This window comes from Delphinapterus leucas, chromosome 3 (genome assembly GCF_059928025.1).
Source record: "Delphinapterus leucas isolate spDelLeu-1000000601 "Yukka" chromosome 3, BTC_Dleu_Yukka2, whole genome shotgun sequence".
NCBI lineage: Eukaryota > Metazoa > Chordata > Mammalia > Artiodactyla > Monodontidae > Delphinapterus > Delphinapterus leucas.
Genome location: NC_143131.1, coordinates 49,801,992 through 49,823,268, shown reverse-complemented (window position 1 = coordinate 49,823,268; position 21,277 = coordinate 49,801,992). Strand labels below are relative to the sequence as shown.

The 21,277-nt window shown below is 38.1% G+C and overlaps 1 protein-coding gene across 2 annotated transcripts in view; it reads right to left on the bottom strand.

Moving 5' to 3' along the window:
• The window catches only part of ZSWIM6 (zinc finger SWIM-type containing 6), a 206,288-nt gene that overhangs the window by 48,339 nt on the left and 136,672 nt on the right, over nucleotides 1-21,277 (bottom strand). For both annotated transcript variants that reach the window (XM_022596877.2, XM_089908890.1), the window contains exons 3-4: nucleotides 8,836-8,984; nucleotides 5,125-5,275 (exon numbers count right to left, since the gene is read on the bottom strand). In XM_022596877.2, the coding sequence (XP_022452585.2) occupies nucleotides 5,125-5,275; nucleotides 8,836-8,984 (300 nt within the window). The remainder of the gene's footprint in view (nucleotides 1-5,124; nucleotides 5,276-8,835; nucleotides 8,985-21,277) is intronic.

The window sequence follows — 21,277 nt, the reverse complement described above, 5'->3', positions numbered from 1 at the left end:
TGAATAAATTACTCTATTAAAGTGCTCTGCAGTTCACTCAAGCCTGTTCTAATTTCTCCTTTCTCCTGATGATTGTATCTCTACTCCCTCCGTACTCCCGGTACCATCGTCAACGGTAAAATCAAATATTTAATACATCTATTCTCCTTGACATAGCAAGTGCTTAATACATACTGATCGGGAAACCACAACAAGACTTCTGGAAAGAAGTGTTAACAGGAAGGCATAGAAATGGTGTAAGTGGTTAAGCTATATTCTCCTTGTACCCAGGGAAGACAAACTGGTAGGTGACAAGCAATCCCTGATATGTGGTTCATTAGGATTACATACTACACTTACAGCTACATGGAAGTTTCCAAGTCTGTACTGACATCTTTTTGCTGCAAGGGGGCTCTGGGAATTGCTGTTTTCTCCATTGCACTAGCAAAGACGTATCAACTTATATGGCAAACTACACTGGAATGCTTTCCAGTTCTCAATGAGAAGCAGTCACTCCTTAGCCTATTCACTAGCCACCATCAACTTCAAAATGTGGAAAGCCTGAGTTTGAACTTACCATAGAAACTAAGTAAGGGGCTCCAAACAGTGGGGGGAATTACTAAGCCTTTTGCTTTTGGAGACGTAAGACGGCATATCCCAGAAATTTCTCCACAGTTACCTCCAAAGCAGAACCCCTCTAGAATCTTAGTTCTGGCTGTGCACAAAGGCCCTCCTGTTACTTACAGTACCATTTTGAATGTGTGACTTAAGCATATGTTTTCTTCCTTATTCAAGAATAATGTGGGTGGGTGCAAAAGAGGCCAATACTTGTATCTGCAATGATAGCTGGGACAGGGTTCTAGGTCCATGGAGTAGGTAATTTTTAGTACTTTGCAATATCTGTGGCCCCAGTGGGTGGGCTAAGTTCTCTATTGCTGAATGTAGATTTATCCTGATTCCAAGTCCCCTGAATCTTTATACTCACTCTATCTATCCAGCACCCTACCAAGGAACATTATATCTATTGCCCAATAAGGAAATGCAAACTAGAAAGAAACATCTAACTATGGCTATTTCTGTCCACACACAGTGAGGTACCTGTATCAAAAGCTTTGAAAAGAACTGAGAGATACCACCTTGTTCTTGTAAACTGAGTGAGCACAGCTCAGAGCAGTAAGCCTCTTGCAATGGCAGCCCAGCCTCTCCCAAAGAAACAAGGTTACATGCTAGAGAGCAAAACACCTGACTCAGAGAGAAAGTATTTAAAATTTGGGGGGGGGGGAACATATTATGCAATACATATTATGAAAATGAAAATTTAAGAATTTTTCCCTGTGCTAAAACTGTAATTAAATCTTATTTAACTGTTTCCTCTAATGACATCCATTTTAATTAGGTTTTAATAGACTGGCAGCCACAACCTGTAGTTTTATGAAGCAAAATAAAATTACAGTCTTGGAAGACATTTAAGGAAAGAGAACCATCAACACAGATGAGAGGTTACAATATATCCCCTCATCCCTAAAGACCCCCACGGTAATTACGTGTGCTGAAGAGACAGCCATTAGGGCTAACAGTAGGTGTGCTCACCAATCTGCACTGGGCTTGAAATAACTCTTGAGATCCAAGGGTTATTTCTGTGATCCATATTCCAGAAAATCTGCATGGAGTAAAGAACACAACTGAAAAGGTATGTATTCTATAGCTCTGCCAAATATGTGTAGCCACTACCAAATATGCAGCCTCTACGGTTGCAATGGGCTGTCTTACGATTTTAATATATACATGTCCTTATAGCTGATCATGATACAACAACACTCATCTTCAGAAGACTGCCATATGTTTGGGAAAATGAATATTATGTAAAGAAAGTAAAATTAATATATGAAAAACTGATTCACATGCAAGATAAATGTATCTGTAAATGAGATGCACTAAACAGGATCTTAATAGTATGCATCTGTATCTATTTCACACTACATTATGAAAATCAGGGAGTAAATCAGAAAAATTAACTCAGACCAAATGAATATCATAGGCATTTATTTTAGAAAAGAACTGAGCATAATCATTCCTTTGTTAGCTAGAGGATGGGGCAAAGAAACTGGGCCTTTTGCTATCTCAAATAAGTATGCGTATCTTTATTTGAAAGAAAGAGTTAAATGAATATATGTTATTTTTAAAACTAATTTTGAAACACCGGTACTTAAATTTTAATAAATCACATATACTCAAAAAGTTGTAAATCTTGGGGAGGGGGATATCTGATCTTATGAAAAAATACAATTTTGTAATCTGGCTGACAATCTGATGCCTCTAAATCTCTCTGCCAAGAAGCAGTTACTTGGCTAAGATACTCTTACTAGTACACTTTCATCAGATTAAGGCTTTCATGCCAGGAATTTTTTTTCTCCTGGGGTACTGGCCATTGCCAGGAATGGACCTATCGAATCTACCGGTGCTAAGGAGTTAAGCATCTGAGATTTAATTTAACAGTTTCAGCTTTATTAAGCTGTCACAGAGCGGCCCTACTTTGATAACAGTAGCTGCTCCAATTATGGCTTGGTTTAGGGTTGACAAGTATAATGATTCATTCGTGGCACATGAGAAGCAATAAAAGGTTGTTTTGCATTACAGCTTTAAAAATGTGGGCACTTTTTTCATTTAATTTGTCACTTAGCTTTTGCTAAGAGGACATTTAAATTGCAGTAAAAGGCAAATGGGGCTTTTAGTTTAAATGTAATCCCCATATTTAAATGATCTGTAATGGTGCAGTGTTGGAGTGGGAACACTATTGTCTCACAGTGGGTCCTGATGGTGACATGTGACATTTGTATTCAGGTCCTGTATTATCCATGTGGCTAAAGGGCTTCCAATTTCATTTCACAGCCAGAAGCCTGCAGAAAACACCAATTAACTTGCAGATCCCATTTGCCGACAAAACTCAGCCTCTTCTCAATGTCTGGCATCTGGCAGTGCTCAGCATTTAATTCCACAGCAGAGCCTTGAAGCAATGTGAGCCCTGTGCAGGGGCACAAAGTCAAATTCCCCCATTTTCTTAAGAAGCAAAATTCTTTCCTTTTGAAGTCCAGAAGCAACTTTTAGTTAACTTTTTTGGTGAATGAATATTAAGATGTGATAACTATTGTTACTCCTACATGATATTCTTCACAGAACTTAGAATTCATTAAAATGGCAAGTGACCTCTGCTCACCATCACAGTATGTAGGAGAATTTATAGCAGTCTAGTGATGATTGGGCTCGGGGGAGGGAGGGTGATTTGTGAAAAAAGAAAATATAGGGCAAGAATATGTATTCTTCATCCTGGACTGAAATCAAAGAACTTGTTTAAAGCCTGGTCCATAACTAGAAAAGTAGTCCATCACAGGGTATAACTAGCATTAGCTAGTAGAAACTTCCACCTAATGAGAATTAATCCTTTTGATTGAGGGCTGAGGTACATAATTTTCAAAGCCAACTTGCAGAAGTGAAATATGACTAATGGATTAAATGCAAACCCTGAAAATTTTATTTAACTATATCACTTGTACATTTTTTTTTGGTAACCAAAAAATTTAATTGGTATTTTCTTTCTAATTAGTTATTTGTTAATTCTAAGCTTCTTTAAGTACCAAAGCTCTTTAAATTTTATTCATTTAATATTAATCCAATAATAGTTTTTTTTTTTAATGCTAATCCTTTTTACTGCCATAAACCAACTAGTCAATTCAACAGTTACTACAGAGTTACAAGACTGAGGAGTCTTTACTTGTAAATCACTCAGTATTCTATAAAATTTTTTGTTTAAACCATGCATTACACTTGTGTTCTCCAACCACCACACCGGGCCCCCAAACATTTCCTTCCAATACATTGCAAGGATCCACTGTAGTTACAGATTGATTTAAATTTTGATTGAGGGGAAGGCCACTAAGCATTACTTCAGGTGACCCAAGGGAAGTACTAAGATTATTACAAGATACTTAATAAAAATATTAGGGAAAAAGGTCAACAAATATCTAACAGCTGGCAAATAGCAGACACACGTTAAAAAACAAACAACAAAACAAACAAGAGTTGTCATCCACAGCTCAGTTCCTGAACATACATCCTATTAATGGGAAAAAGGAAATTTTGGTGTCCAATTCTCTACCAACCTGCTGTACAACCCTAGGTCACACTATGTCATTTTGTGGAAGTCTTCTAACCTCCTCAGACTTCAGTTTCCTTATCTGTAAACAGTTCATCTCAAAGGTCCCTTCCAAGCATTATTATCATGTAGTATCTTCACAGACATCAGCCTCTCTTGGTCTGGACATGGGATCAATAGCATGATGTGGTCCATCATTAGCCAAGAGGAAGACAGAAGGTGAAGGTATGAAGACTTCTACTATTCAATTACACTGAAACTAGGATCTTCTAATAAATATACGCATAACGTAAAACTAATATAGGCATTGACAAAATATTTGCCCAAAATTCCATTTGTCACATATAGATTTCTTAATAGACAAGATAACAAATACATTATTAATTTCCCTAGCAATGAGCACAGAGTAACAAGAGTCATCCCCCCCAAACTTCCCAGTAAACCTGAGGAGTAGATTTCTCATTTTTTCAACCACCTGCTATATTTATATCTTTACCACCACGGACTTGGGAAGCAATACAAATTAGAGTTTGCAGTGTCTTTTCCATTCTGACAATCAACAGTCCATCTAAGTCAATAATAACAAAAAATAAATAAGATGAATATTCAAGCTGCTTTTGATACTTTTAATGTGGGCAAAAGGGGAAAACAGCCAAATGTTAGCTGAACTGATTACAGTAGCAGTCTAGAAATAAGGAATCAGTTCTATTATACCAAATACCTGTTTTGAAATATAGCTTTTTTTCCCCAAATATTTAAAAGCAGATCCCGTGCTTGCTTTCCTCAACATCAGACAATTCCCCAGAAACACTGCCAAGATTGGTTCCTGCAAATGCCTCATTCTTCCTATTCTTCTAACCAGTGTATAATGGCAACAAGTTCATATAAAAGTAGCTCTCTCTTCTGCAGTACTCTGACCGTGCTCTTTAAACATTCAACCATGGTCTTTGTCCACACACAACCCAATGGCAATCCATCAGGAAATTTATACTTACCCAACTCATCCCAGAGCTGCCTATATTTGTCAGTCATTGCAGTGCCTTGTTGCCTCCAAAGTGACAGACGAGGGTCGGCCATGAACTGCTCTGTTATCAAAGTCAACATTCGGGCCCCGTTTGAGTCCCTCATCTTCAACATCTCCCGCACCTAGTGGGGAAAAAACAGACCTTCAGAAAAATGTTAAAAAATGAACAGCAATACAGAGACAGACTACTTTATTTCTTTGGGCAGGGAGGGTGGGGTGGTGGTGGTGGTGGTGAAGTCTTCACACCATCCTTCTTAAGCAAACAAAAGTTGTTAAAAACGAGCCTGTGAGGGACTCCCATGGCGGCCCAGTGGTTAAGACTTCACCTTCCAATGCAGGGGGTGAGGGTTCAATCCCTGGTCAGGGAGCTAAGGTCCCACATGCCTCGCGGCCAAAAAACCAAAATACAGAACAGAAGCAGTAATGTAACAAATTCAATAAAGACTTAAAAAAAAAAAAAAAAAAGGTCCACATCAAAAAAAAAACCCCAAAACCTTAAAAAAAAGAAAAAAACAACAAAAAAAAATGAGCCTCTGTCCTAAATGGCTATTTAATCAGAGAACTGACCATTAATTTTTTAAAATTATGTTTTAGAATCCACACGAGGAAAAGAAATTTGTGTAACTTCCCAATTTTCCCCCCAAATGTTTTTGTCAGCCTACAGAAAAATAATACCAAAATAAACAAGACAAATCATTGGGCACCTTCCTGACTCCCTAACTGATTGCACTTAACCACCAGAGTAGTAGAGTCTAAAGCACTGTACTGAGAACTCTTTAGAGATCTTCTAAATTGATCGGATAGTGTTTATAATAATAGCATCTGTCCTTCCATTTTTTTAAAAAAAGCTTTATTGAGACATAATTCACGTACATACAATTCACCAATTTAAACTGTACAATTTAAACCTCTTTCAGTGGTTTTTAGTATATTCAAGTACAAGTCCTACAAGTGCTTCAGTTTTTGAGGTAAATTAGTAATTTCACTAGATTCTTTCTCACCGAGGATTTCCATGTAAAGAGCAACAGCATACTTGTATTCACTCAGATGGGACTGTTTTTGCAATGGTAAGAGGAAATGTAAAGGGCTGTAGGTTCAGAACTCTCTTGCTCCAAATGAGCAATCCTTGAAGCAGAATCATAACCACTGACCTAGTAAGTTAACTTGGCTTCTCTGCTGGAACCTCAAGCTCTGTCCATTATTCTTCTGTTACATTTCCCAAATAAACAAGAGAACAAGAAAAGAAACACAAGGCTAAGTTGCTCTACAGGAAATCCTAAATGAATCCATCCATTCTTAAAGTGTATACTGCTACGTGTTCAATGAATAGGAATCCCAGCTGAACATCAGTTCTCTGTGTAGAAAATTAGTGGAGCAAGGTCATAAGTAGTAGATAAGGAGAGGGGAGTCCTTTTATTCAAAATTCTATGTGAAAGCCACATGAAGGAGGAAACAGCAGATCTTCAATAAAGCAGCCTAAACCTCTAGATCAATAGGTTCTGCCTCAGTCCTGTACCCTGACAAGTAATGGAACCCTCCCCCCAAACCAGGCTTCAGAATTTGAGCCTTGTAGAGAACTCAAATGTACTTCTGCACTGAATCACAAGGGTATGCTTCCAGAAGGGTTTTTTGAGTAATCTTAAGAAGTACTAAAAAGGAGAAAGAAATGGAGTTGCCATTTATCGGACATCTTGCTGAAGAGTTTTACATTCATACTTACCTTTTAATCTTCACAACAACCATATAAAGTAGGCCAGATTATAATCCCCATTTTACAAATTATAAAGCCATCCCTCAGAAGTAAAATAACTTGTCCAAAGGACAAGAGGAACAACTGGAATCAGAACCCGGATCTGCCTTAACTCTGGAAGTTATGCCATTTCCAAAATTAGATGTTGCTCTTACTTCATATGGCATATACAATGTGTACATCATATAGAAGGATAAAAATAGCAACTGCAGGCCAGTCTAATACCTCTTTCACATTGCTTCCACTAGGCCACAGTGTACTCTCTGCTGATAAGAGAATCTATGAAATACTTCCTGTGTGTCTAAATATACCAAAACTTTAATATTACCTCTATACATCATGGATTTAATTTAGTATTTATTTTCCTAATAAATTTCTACCCTACTACTCAGTTAGCAATAGCAATGAAAATAAATGCTTTACTATTAAGCATACAAACCAGAACTATTAACCAACACTGAAATACATATACACTAATTACAGCCTAATGGTAATTAATTTTCAGACTGTTGACTGTGAAGTATTACAAGAGTCTGAAGTGCCTATGAATTACCAAAGAATGATTAAATCATGTGAAATAATTTTAGAGTTAAATGTATTTTTACTGTAATCTAAATTCTTGAAAAATTGGCAATCTAAGTATGGTATATGGAATAAATCTTTTTTTTTTTTAAGGCTGCACCACGCGCATGCTGGATCTTAGTTCCCTGACCAGGGCGAGCCCATGCCCCCTGCACTGGGAGCATGGAGTTTTAACCACTGAACCACCAGGGAAGTCCCGGGATAAATCTTCATCTAAAGGGTTTTCATTAATCAGAATACACTAATTTTTGGCTATAAGCGGTAACAGAGTTTACTCTAATTCTTCTGAACTACAAAAGCTTTTAAGTATTATGAATATTAGAGAAGTTGTTTAACAGAAATATCAATGAACACAGTTATCTGTTCCCTTAAAACCAATTTGAATACGTTATCTATAAAGATGGCTGTACCCCCAATGAAAAGACATTGCTTTAACATTATTTAAAAAGCATTTTATCCAGTATTTAGACATGTGTTTATGGTACTAAGAGTTCTGTGTAAAGCAAGACACAGCCTCTGTTCACAATGAACTTATAATGAAGATAACTTTGTTTCTTAGGCTATCAAATTTTAGTGATGAAAATTAACATTTACCAAGGGCCAACTACTGTTAGACACCATTATCATTTAACACCATAATCACAACAACTTGAATGGATATGCTACTACTAGCTAATTTTATAGATGAGGAAACTGACTTAAATAACTTGCCAAGGTACATACACTCAATAAGATTTAGAACTGAGATTTAAACCCAGGTTTGTATGACTCCAAAGTTTATGCTCTTGAAACTAATTTAAAGATATCAACATTAAACTAATTATATAAAGCACATCTTAAGGACTATATTCAAAGGTATGCTCTACTTGGGAAAATTAACTAGAAGAAGAAAAAACTTGAAAAGATGGCATTTCAAATAACATTAAGCTATTTTATTTTTAGTACTGAACAGTTTTTCAAAATTGTATAAATTGCCACCATTTTATTAATAAGAGCTGAGAAAGACAAAAATGGCCCATATCTTGTCTAAAGACACCTAAGTAAATTAATGCTTGCATTACGACACAGAAGTCTCTAATGGTTGATAATAACTTAGTCTATTCTTCCCCCCACCCCACCCCGGCCATGCCACATGGCTTGCGGGATCTTAGTTCCCCAACCAAGGATTGAACCTGGGCCCTGGCAATGAAAGCACCAAGTTCTAACCACTGGAACGCCAGGGAATTCCCAGTTCTTAAAAAAATAAATAAGAATTTAAAAAGAAGCCTTTATCCTATTGTAAACATGATCATATATACTTTCTATAAATGTATATATTTAGAATATTTCTTTAAAAATAAAAAGTCATACCTTTGCAAAGAGCAAATTAAGCTGCTTCCCTGATCCGTGGTACCCGCCCTGGGAAAGGAACAGTTTAACCTGTTCTTGAACCTGCTCTTCATCTAAGTGCCAGCAGTTTTCATCATCTATACTAGCACCTGCTGTTGGATCAGGAGCACCTAGAAATAGAAAGAAAAAAATAACACATATGCTAGGAAAAACTCTGGGCTAAAAGGGCTCTGAAAATAAACTTGAAAAGAATTAAGATTCTGTATTTTTTGCCTAAACACTTTTTAATCCAATCTCAATTTCAATATACATACAAATGTATGACCGAAAGTAAATGTAAAAATTATTCTTTTATTGCCAGAACTTTGCTGATTTGTGCTAAGCCAAACGGCGATGACTTTAGAGCTGAGATGTTTCCCTTTTTTAAGATCAGAGACTATACCTTTGGAGATGAGTTTACAGGTTCCCTAAAGAAAAAAAAAAATTCACAAAAATGTCTCATTGTAAATATGTGATGTTTATAAAAGCTCTACTGTGTAGGACACGTTAGTAAAATGCTTTTCAGAGACATCAGAAAAATATGAAACAAAGTAAACTCAGCAGCGTATTTCTCTTTACTATGTTAATTCAAGAAGCTTTCACCATTATCTGCTGCTGTATAAACTACATGCTGACATAAGTCTTTAGTTGCAGAAAACCAAAGATTAAAAAGGGAAATCAAGCCACATGGGAACAGGCAGTGCAGCTGTTGTACTAAACCAGGTTGTAGTATCACCTTGCCAAAACTGCGTAAATATTTTATTGCTGAAGTACGCATAAAAGAGAACAGCTATGTAACAAGCCCTGTGTGTAGACTACCTTAGAAACTCAAAAATTACCCAGATATTTTTAGGCAGGTGAAAATTGTTTCATTATTTATTAATAAAATAAAATAAAATGGTATTTAAGGCCTAAGATTCATAAGTAATACAAAAACTAAATCTAAAATCTCTTCTCAATAGTGTTTCATTGCCTTATCAACCCTTAAAAAAATACATGTGTAGGTGTGGTTCTACACTTCTTTTCTTTTAATGATCTAATGCAGACTCAACTGGCCGAGGAAATAATCACTAACATGTGCTTAGAACCAGGGTCCATTAATCCCTAGGAGGAAGACAATGGGTCTGTGAACCTCCCTGAAAAAGTGTGTTTCATTCATTCAGCCGACATATTTACTGAGTGAGTGCCCTCTGCTAGACTTGGGGATGGACTGGGGTACAAAAGAGAATTCCTCTCCTCACAGAATTTACCATCTAGTTCAGTGGCTTTCAAACTTTTTTGACTAAGACCCACAATAAGAAATGTAATTTATATCATACTCAATACACCTGTGTATCTGCACACTTATATGATCACACCTATTTATTAATCTGAAGCAAAGGTATGATGAAAAAATACCCTTATTGTAAGTGGTCTGATATTTTCTATACTATTTCGTTTTTTTTAAAAGGCTTGTCATAATTTTTAAAACTGATTTCATAATGTATAATGGGTTGCAATCCACTATATGAGAAACACTGTTTTAAGTATGTGAAATAAATATCAAATGTAATAATCACACATACAAATATATAATAATAAATGAACTAATTGTTTATAGAAGAGGACAAAGTGCCAGGAGATGGTATCAGAGAGCTCTGACCCGGCCTTGAATTGGCAGAATAAGCATACCTTGAGGAAATGGAATTTGAGCTGAGATCTGCCTTAAGTAGATTAGAAGATAAATTAAGGCAGGAAAAGGAAGCACTGGGTCTGCACGTGAGACTAAGAGCTTAGGCAGAGGTCTCGGGCATAAAGGAACATGGTACATGGATGAAACAAAAGATAGTCCATGTCCATGCAACTCAAAAGTAGATGATAAGGAAGAAGAGCAATACAAGGCAACTCTGGAGAAGAGAAGGGGCAACTCTTGCCAGGCCAGAGAGCCCCGACAAGTGAGGAGCTTAGTTCTTCTCCCTAAAAGTAATGAATGGGAATTCATGACAAGGTTATCCGAAGTGGAAGAATGGAATACTCTTCAGTGAGAACAGAACATCAGTGAGAACAGAAATGGAGAACCTGACAGAAATTTAGGATATAAAAGCAAAAGGACTTGGTGAAGAAGTAGATACATGAGATATGGGCGTTCAGGGGGCTGAGAGAGACATGGTTTTCTGGATTAAACAACTGGACGAAATACTGGACAACTCACTGACTCACAGACCACCAGAGCAGGATCAGTTTTGGGGGAGGGAGGGGCAGTGTTTAGATCATAAGCTCAATTTTATTTTTATTATTATTATTATTTTTAAAAAATTTTTGGCCGCACCGCGCAGAATGCAGGATATTAGTTCCCTGACCAGGGATTGAACCCACACCCCCTACAGTGGAAATGCGGAGTCTTAACCACTGCACCGCCAGGAAAGTCCATGAGTTCAGTTTTAGACATGGTGAGTTTCAAGTACCTCTGAGATAGCTGGTCAAGAAGAGGGGACAGGATTTCAAGTAGGGAGCTGGATATACTATGGGACGCAATACAGGGTAAAGAGAGCGTCTAAGATGGAACCCTAAGGAAGGCCAACACTTAAAGGCTGGGCAAGAGAATGAGGAAGGATAGCAACGGGAACGAGTAGCCTATTAGGAAGAGCAGGAGAGACTGGCTCTTCCAGAAGGCAGAGAAAGCTGTTCCAAGTAGGGAGTAGGCAAGTAGGGAGTTATTTAAGCTACCAGAGAGCAAGGATTATATCTGCCCTGTTCACCACTGCCTCCTAACACCTAGCCGGTGTTTGCCATTATCAGGCAATCAAGTACTGGGAGGAACGGGGGAAAAGAGGGAGAGAGAAAGGCATAAATACATTCCACCCCTAACAAGAAAAGGAACCCTAACAGAAAGGAACCACTGCTAAAGTATCCTCACATGCATTATCTCATTTTCTTCTCACAATGTCCCCTGGAGGTGAGCATAGCTATGATCCCCTTTCTACAGAAGGAGAAACAGGTTCAGAGTGGTTATGACTTGTCCACAGCCACAATGCCAAATCCGGTCTCCCATTACTCTCCCCTGCTGAAGAATATATCCCAGAACCTTGGAGCTCAAGTTTAACCCTGAAGGTATCAAGGCAGCAGTTGTCAACCGTAAATCAAAGATAAATTTAAAGAAGGATACTGAGATCTGTTAGCGTGTTTCTCTTTTACAGGAAAATTTAAGGACACACAACGTCGTGAAGAGTTAACTAACTACTGGGGTTACATCTGTAACCCCTAATCTAGCTCATCCCTTTGATTCTAGAGAAAGACAGACACAGACTCACAGACACAGACACACAACTGCACAAAGACAGGCCTCCATTTCCTCAACCTTAAACTTCTATAATGTAGGAATAAAAAGTTAAGTAATCAGTTGAAAAATAAAACATAAATTTACTCTAAACACAACTCAACATTTTAGGAATAAAGACATTTACACTGTACATTATAGACCAGGAAATTAATGTCCACAACAACAACCCCCCCGCAAAAGAGCAAATTTATTTATTAAACATTTTTTTTTTAAATTTATTTTTGGCTGTGTTGGGTCTTCGTTGCTGTGTGCGGGCTTTCCCTAGTTGAGGCGAGCGGGAGCTACTCCTCGCCGCGGTGTGCGGGCCTCCCACTGCAGTGGCCTCTCTCGTTGCGGAGCACAGGTTCCAGGCACACGGGCTTCAGTAGTTGTGGCTCGCACAGGCTCAGCAGCTGTGGCGCACGGGCCCAGTTGCTCCGTGGCATGTGGGATCCTCCCGGACCAGGGATCAAATCCATGTACCCTGCACTGGCAGGCAGATTCCCAACCACTGTGCCACCAGGGGAGTCCTATTTATTAAACTTTAATTCCAAAGTTTAAACACTTAAATGCTAACATGTCTTGATTACATGCATTAAAGTATTGCCCAAGCCCTGTATAAAATGTAGATTTGCAAAATTTATTTCTACTTGTTAACAGCTGTCTATAATCAAAGACAAACCTCTCAGCATTTAGCTTTGAGGAAGGTATGCAAAGAGAATCATAATTCATGTATTTATACATTTGCTATTAGATATTCCCCCAGTTGGGCGGGAACCAGAACCTGTGTATGAAAATTAAATGATCCATTAAAGTGTTTTAAAACCTATCATATTTTTTAACCCTTATTTATATTTATAATTATAAATGCTATAACTTTTACAAGTGTATAATTAATCTTTGTGAGCATTTTATTACTGAGGCTTAACTCTTCAAAGTTTCAAGCCTTCAGGGAAAGTGAAATTATCTGTTGAAAAAAGTGAAACAGTTTGTCTCTCACTCCCAGCTAGGGTGTGTGGATTTGATTCACCCTCCTACCTTGCTTACATAATGCCATAGGAGAAGAGCAAAGGAGAGTTCAGAGACAAGAAGGACTACTGTCCAAGTCTTTGGCTTTCCCTGCCTGCTACTTGATTTGGTTCAGATTTAGTTTTGATTTACCCCAATATCAAAAACTCTTACCCCAGCGGTTCCCAAAATTAGGAGTATATCAAAACTCCTGAGGCACACCGTGAAAAATAGATGTTTAGGCACCACTTCAGACCTACTGAATCAGAATCTTTGCCACAGATAAAAAGGCAGGGGCAATGGGGGTGGGGAGTGTGGCTGGGAAACACTAGTCTATATTTGGAGAGAATCTTAAACATGGTGGCACATTTTGGATCTTAGTTTTGAAAAGTATTCAGGGTTCTAAGTCATCAGACAGACGCCTCTCCAGCGTACTGACTGAAGTAAATTTAGGACATATTGACTGAGATATCTGTCTCTTGTCACAAAAACAGTCACTTCTAAGCACTGGGCAACACCAAATCATTCTGCAAATTTTAAACTGAGATATTAAGACATGTTCACAGCTGGCTTATACTATGTTTGGTATGTGGAATTATCCACAGCTTTGGGTTCTAACGGGGAACTTAAAGCTTTCTTTTTTCTTAAACTGCTGGAAAACAAATTCAAACAAGAAGCGAAAGGCTTTAGTTTACATCTTCATGCTTTAGTAACACTGTTGTCCAAATAATGCTTTAAGCGTTTTATATTTATGTAGCAGTGTTCTTTTTTGTTAAAATTAAATTGTCAAATTCAGTCTACAGAGGCAGAATGCAGGCAGCAGATGTCTACACTGCAGAGGTGATTAATTCAGTCTCTTTTGCAGGACCTATAGAAGAATGCCATCTCCTACAGTTTTAGTGCCTGCTGTTAAAGATAGGAAACATTAAGTCTGTGGCTTACAAAGACACCAGTACATCTGTCTTATAAGCTGAAGGCAAAATCCTGATATCAACCATTGGCACCAAGAGAGGAAAGGCAAGGCAGCAAACTTTAGAGATTCAGGCTCAGAAAAAAATCTTTCTTTAGAGAGGACAAGAACTAGACCACTGGGCTTCCCTGGTGGCGCAGTGGTTGGGAGTCCGCCTGCCGATGCAGGGGATGCGGGTTCGTGCCCCGGTCTGGGAGGATCCCACATGCTGCGGAGCGGCTGGGCCCGTGAGACATGGCCGCTAAGCCTGCGCGTCTGGATGACTGTGCTCTGCAACTGGAGAGGCCACAACAGTGAGAGGCCCGCGTACCGCAAAAAACAAAAAACAAAGAACTAGAGCACTGAAAAATAATGTGCGTTGAATAAACACACACTTGAGAAAAGCTTTAAATTTTATTCTTACTGAAATCCCCATTTCGAGTTAGTGACTAATGCCTTCATTTCAATATACAATTTTGTGGTGGCTGAAGGAGCCAGATCCTTTATCACCTATTCTCAATGGTCAGTCCATGTAATTCTACTGCCATGGTGCAGTGTGGTGTCCTCTCCAGGAGCTGTTAGAGGACAACCTGTTTTCCTTAGCCTGCAGGCTAATGACAGGGAGCCCTGGCATGCACCAGGCTCTGCTCCCTCAGCAAGCCACCTTCCCTTTAGCTAAATTCCAAGGAAATAAATAAGTAGTACGGTAATCAGGATATATCTCAGGGAACTCAAATAGGCCTGTCAGGGTTTATAGCCCTTCCTCTATTCTTTTCCTCTCACCTGACTTTATTACTCATCTCTTATTATCATTTAATTTACTTCAGAAGTTCAATGATATGCTTGTTCATGTACAGAAATAATCATGTATTTTATATGGATAAAAAGCAATAAAATATTTATACATTCACCAATGCTCATTTAAAAAATTCAGAGTACTCTATGCTTAAGAGGTAAGTCATTTTCCATAACTTAGCTAACAAATGTATTAATGTATTAGCAATTACCTGGTACACAAACATAAATAATTACGCACAGTTCTCAGTAAGTCTCATTTTTACATAACCTGACTCTTCAGATTTATTAAAAGAGATCTACTATGTTTGCAAGGTTCAAGAATGGTTTGCTCAGAATTTTTTTTTTTTTGGCGGTACGCAGGCCTCTCACTGTTGTGGCCTCTTCCGTTGAGGAGCACAGGCTCCGGACGCGCAGGCTCAGCGTCCATGGCTCACGGGCCCAGCCGCCCCGCGGCATGTGGGATCTTCCCGGACCGGGGCATGAACCCGTGTCCCCTGCATCAGCAGGCGGACTCTCAACCACTGCACCACCAGGGAAGCCCCTGCTCAGGTTATTTTTAAAGATGTTTTTAAAAAAAAGTTCACAAATATTTTCCTCAACTGTCTTGAAGACTCACGTCAACTGCCACATCACAATGATGGAGATAGCAGCAACTCAGATTTACTCCTTTTTAACCCTCCTAACCTTATGAAATAGGCACTCTTTTCCTAACCACGTTTTACAAATAAGAAAACAAAGCCCTGAAGAGATTCAGTTCCTTGCCTCCACTCAAAGAGCTGGAAAGCAAAGGGACCAGAATTCTAATGTAGGCTGTCTAACTTCTAAGCTCTTAAACACTCTGAATACTCTTACAGTGGGAGGTAAGAGAAACCTACAGGGAGGGAGATGGGAATAATAAGCTCATCTAGCCAACATGGAGATTTAGGATCAGTTAAAGGAGACAGGGATGGCAAGGAAACTGATCACAGCTGGTAACAATTCTTTGAAAATTATGACAGTTAGGGTAGTGTCAGAGATGGCTACAGGGTGTTAGGGAAGGCAAGATTTGGAGGTGAAAAGAGAAAGGATAAAGGGTATTGGGCTAAAAGTAACTTGGCTGTCTCTGCATTACCCTATCAAATACATGACGCGTCAGAAATGTGACTCCTCCCAATTAGGAAACAGAAGTCCTAAGGTTACTTCTCATTTGCTAAAATGTTTTTTCATGTGAAGATGATCATGTGTACATGATTGTATATTTCAACAATTTTTTAGAACAAAATACAAATCATATTATGGAAACATCAAGTTCTAATTAAAACTTAAGGGAAAAACTGGTAATTTTTGGAGGGAAATTTGGCAGCAATTACAAAACCCAAAATGCCGATACTAACTGTTTTGGCATTTCTACTACTAAGAATCTATTCCTCAAAAGCATTTGCACAAATCCACACATACACAAAGAATGGTCACGGCAGCACTGCACATAGTAGGAAAAAAATGAAAACAACTTCAAAATCCTTCAGTATGTTAATGATTAAATATATCCAGAGTATGTAATACTACATGCAACACTTAACACAGTACAAGACCTATTTGTACTAAGAGAAGATATTCATGATATACTAAAAGAAAAAAGAAACTGCAAAAAATAAGTTTTTAAAATTGTTTTTTAAAAATTGCATACACGTGTGCACAAAGAAAACTTGCCTCTGAAGACTCTAAACCACACTGTCAGCCATGGTTGCCAGGGAATAAGGGAGCTACTGGAGACTAAGGCAGGGGAGCTGGTGGGAGCCAGTGAGTTCTTGTCTTTTTATCTTCAGATACTTCTTTACTTCCATACATCTTTTCAACATGCAGTCTTCTTCTTCTTTTTTTTACTTTTAAGTTTCACACTACCGTAGTTTGAGATGGCACATTTAAAGCAACTTTAATTCTGTCCTATAGATAGATTTGCTAATTACATTGACCACCATTAGTAGGTCATACCTTTGTTTCACCAACTGTCAACACCAGAACGGTCTACAATAGAAAGGATAATGCCTGTGATAACAAAATTATCTCCCTAGGATAACTGCACAAACCGGTTGCTAATGCAAGCCCAATTACAAGGACTATGACCCTCGACAGAGAAACAAAATGAAGAGAGATGTGACATGAGGCCTCCATCAAACAACTCCAACTGTCACTCACTGCTAGATTTGGAACAAGTATGAGTACAAGAATAAATCTCCAAGTTCTTACCAAGAACAAAATGGAATAAGAAATGATACAGTTACTTTTTTTTAAAAGTATAGTTGGCTTCCCTGTTGGCACAGTGGTTGAGAGTCTGCCTGCCGATGCAGGGGACACGGGTTCGTGCCCCGGTCTGGGAAGATCCCACATGCTGCGGAGCGGCTGGGCCCGTGAGCCACGGCCGCTGAGCCTGTGCGTCCGCAGCCTGTGCTCCGCAATGGGAGAGGCCACAACAGTGAAAGGCCCGCGTACCGCAAAAAAAAAAAAAAAAAAAAAAGTATAGCTGATTTACAGTATTATATTAGTTTTAGGTGTACAGCATAGTGGTTCAGTATTTTTACAGATTACACTCCGTCAAAGGTTATTACAAGATAATGGCTATAAATTTTCTGTGCTATATACAATATATCCCTGTTGCTTATCTATTTTATACACAGTAGTTTATATCTCTTAATCTCATACCCCTAATTTACCCCTCCCTTCCTTCTCTCACCCCTCTGGTAACACTAATTTGTTTTCTGTGTCCGTAAGTCTGTTTCTGTTTTGCTACATACATTTGTTTTTATTACTTTTTAGATTCCACATATCAGTGATATCACATAGTATTTGTCCTTCCCTGTCTGACTTATTTCACTGAGCATAATAGTCTCTATGTCCATCCATGTTGCTACAAGTGGCAAAATTTCATTCTTTTATATGGCCAAGTAGTATTCCACTGCATTTATATACCACTTCTTCTTTAACTATATGTCAGTTGATGAACACTTGGGTTGCTTCCACATCTTGGCTATTCTAGATAAATAGTTCTGCTATGAACACTGGGGTGCAAGTATCTTTTAGAATTAGTGTTTTCATTTTTCCTGCATAAATATTCAGGAGTGGATCATATGTTAATTCTATTTTTTTTTAAATATTTATTTATTTAGGCTGTGCTGGGTCTTAGCTCTGGCATGAAGGATCTTTTTTAGTTGCAGCATGTGGACTCTTAGTTGCGGCATACATGTGGGATCTAGTTCCCTGACCAGGGATTGAACTCGGGCCCCCTGCATTGGGAGTGTGAAGTCTTAGCCACTGGACCACCAGGGAAGTCCTGTTACTTCTACTTTTAGTTTTTTTTTTTTGGAGGAACCTCCATACTGTTTTCCACAGTGGTTGCAACAATTTACATTCCCACCATCAGTGTATGAGGGTCCCCTTTTCTCTACATCCTCTCCAACATTTGTTATTTGTAGACTTTTTGATGACTGTCACTCTGACAGGAGTGAGGTGATATCTCATTGTTGTTTTAATTTGCATTTCTCTAATAATTAGTGATGTTGACCATCTTTTCATGTGTCTATTAGCCATCTGTATGTCTTCTTTGAAAAAAATGTCTATTCAGGTCTTTGCCCATTTTTTGATTGGGTTATTTTTTTTAGATATTGAGTTGCATGAGCTGTTTGTATATTTTAGATATTAATCCCTTGTTGGTCATGTCATTTGCAAATATTTTCTCCCATTCTGTAGGCTGTCTTATCGTTTTGTCAATGGTTTCCTTTGCTGTGCAACATCTTCGAAGTTTAATTAGGTCTTAGCTGTTTATTTTTGCTTTTATTTCTTTTGCCTTAGAAGACAGATCCAAAAAAATATTGCCATGATTTATGTCAAGGAGTGTTCTTCCTATATTCTCTTCTAGAAGTTTTATGGTTTCAAGGTCTTACATTTAAGTCTTTAATCCATTTTGAATTTATTTTTGTTTACAGTGGGAGGAAATGTTCTAATCTGTTTCACATGTGGCTGTCCAGCTTTCCCAGAACCACATGTTGAAGAGACTGTCTTTTCTCCATTGTATATTCTTGCCCCCTTTGTTGTAGGTTAATTGACCATAGGTGTGTGAATTTATTTCTGGGCTCTCTATTCTGTTCCACTGATCTATGTGTCTGGTTTCTGTACCAGTACCATGCTATTTTGATTACTGTAGCTTTGTAGTATAGTTTGAAGTGTGGGAGGGCGATAGCTCCAGCTTTGTTCTTTTCTCTCAAGATTGCTTTGGCAATTCTGGGTCTTCTGTGGTTCCATATGAATTTTAGGATTTTTTTGTCCTAGTTTTGTGGAAAATGTCATGGGTATTTTGATAGAGATTCCATCAAATCTGTAGATTGCTTTGGGTGGTATAGCCATTTTAACAATATTAATTCTTCCAATTCAACAGCATGAGATATCTTTCCATTTCTTTGTATCATCTTCAATTTTCTTCATCAGTGTTTTATTGTTTTCAGAGTATAGGTCTTTCACCTACTTGGTTAAGTTTATTCCTAAGTATTTTACTCTTTTTGATGCAATTTTTAACAGGACTTTTTTCTACATTCTTTTTCTGATATTTCATTGTTAGTGTATAGAAATGCAACATATTTCTGTATATTAACCTTGCATCCTGCAACTTTACTGAATTCATTTACCAGTTTTTGGGTGAAGACTTTAGGGCTTTCTCTGCAAATAATGACAGTTTTACTTCTTCCCTTTCAATCTGGATGCCTTTTATTTGGTTTTCTTGTCTGATTGCTGTGGCTAGGTCTTCCAATACTGTGTCAAATAGAAGTGGTGAGAGTGGGCATCCTTGTCTTGTTCCTGAATTTGGAACAAAGGCTTTCAGCTTTTCACCACTGAGTATGATTTTAGCTATGAGTTACTCATAAATGGCCTTTACTACATAATAAAGGACACTGTTACTTTTTGTTTAACAAACTGTGAGTGCCCATTACTTTTTATTTTTTAATTTTTATTTATTTACTTATTTTTGGAGTATAGTTGCTTCCACAATGTTGTGTTGGCTTCTACTGCACAGCAAAAGGAATCAGTCATACATATACATATATCCCCTCCCTTTTGGATTACTCTCCCATTTAGGATACTACAGTGCATTAAGTAGAGTTCCCTCTGCTACACAGTATGTTCCCATCAGTTGTCTATTTTATACATAGTACCAATAGTGTATATCTGTCAATCCCAATCTCCCAATTCCTCCCAACCTCCCCCTTTCCCCCTTGGTATCCATACAACATTTGTTCTCTAGGTCTGTGTCTCTATTTCTGCTTGGCAAATAAGGTCATCTACACCATTTTTTAAAATTCCACATATATGCGTTAATATATGATATTTGTTTTTCTCTTTCTGACTTACTTCACTCTTATGACACTCGCTAGGTCCATCCATGTCTCTACAAATGACCCAATTTCATTCCTTTTAACGGCTGAGTAATATTCCTTTGTATATATGTACCACATCTTCTTTATCCATTCATCTGTCAATGGGCATTTAGGTTGCTTCCATGTCCTGGCTATTGTAAATAGTGCTACTACGAATACCAGGGTGCACGGGTCTTTCTGTATTATGGTTTTCTCTGGGTATATGTGCAGTAGTGGGATTGCTGGGTCGTATGGTAGTTCCATTTTTAGGATTTGAAGGAATCTCCATACTGTTTTCCATAGTGGCTGTATCACTTTACATTCCCACCAACAGTGTAAGAGGATTCCCTTTTCTCCACACCCTCTCCAGCACTTATTGTTTATAGATTTTTTGATGATGGCCATTCTGAGTGGTGTAAGGTGATGCCTCATTGTAGTTTTGATTTCTCTAATAATTAGTGATGTTGAGCATCTTTTCATGTGCCTCTTGGCCATCTGTATGCCTTCTTTGGAGAAATGTCTACTTATAGGTCTTCTGCCCATTTTTGGATTGGGTTGTTTGCTCTTTTGATATTGAGCTGCATGAGCTGCTTGTAAATTTTGGAGATTAATCCTTTGCCCGTTGCTTCGTTTGCAAATATTTTCTCCCATTCTGAGGGTTGTCTTTTTGTCTTGTCTATGGTTTCCTTTGCTGTGCAAAAGCTTTTAAGTTTCATTAGGTCCTATTTGTTTATTTTTGTTTTTATTTTCATTACTCTAGGAGGTGGGTCAAAAAAGACCTTGCTGTGATTTGTGTCGAAGAGTGTTCTGCCTATGTTTTCATCTAAGAGTTTTACAGTGTCTGGCCTTACATTTAGGTCTTTAATCCATTTTCAGTTTATTTTTTGTGTATGGTGTTAGGAAGTGTTCTAATTTCATTCTTTTACATGTAGCTGTCCAGTTTTCCCAGCACCACTTATTGAAGAGACTATCATTTCTCCACTGTGTATT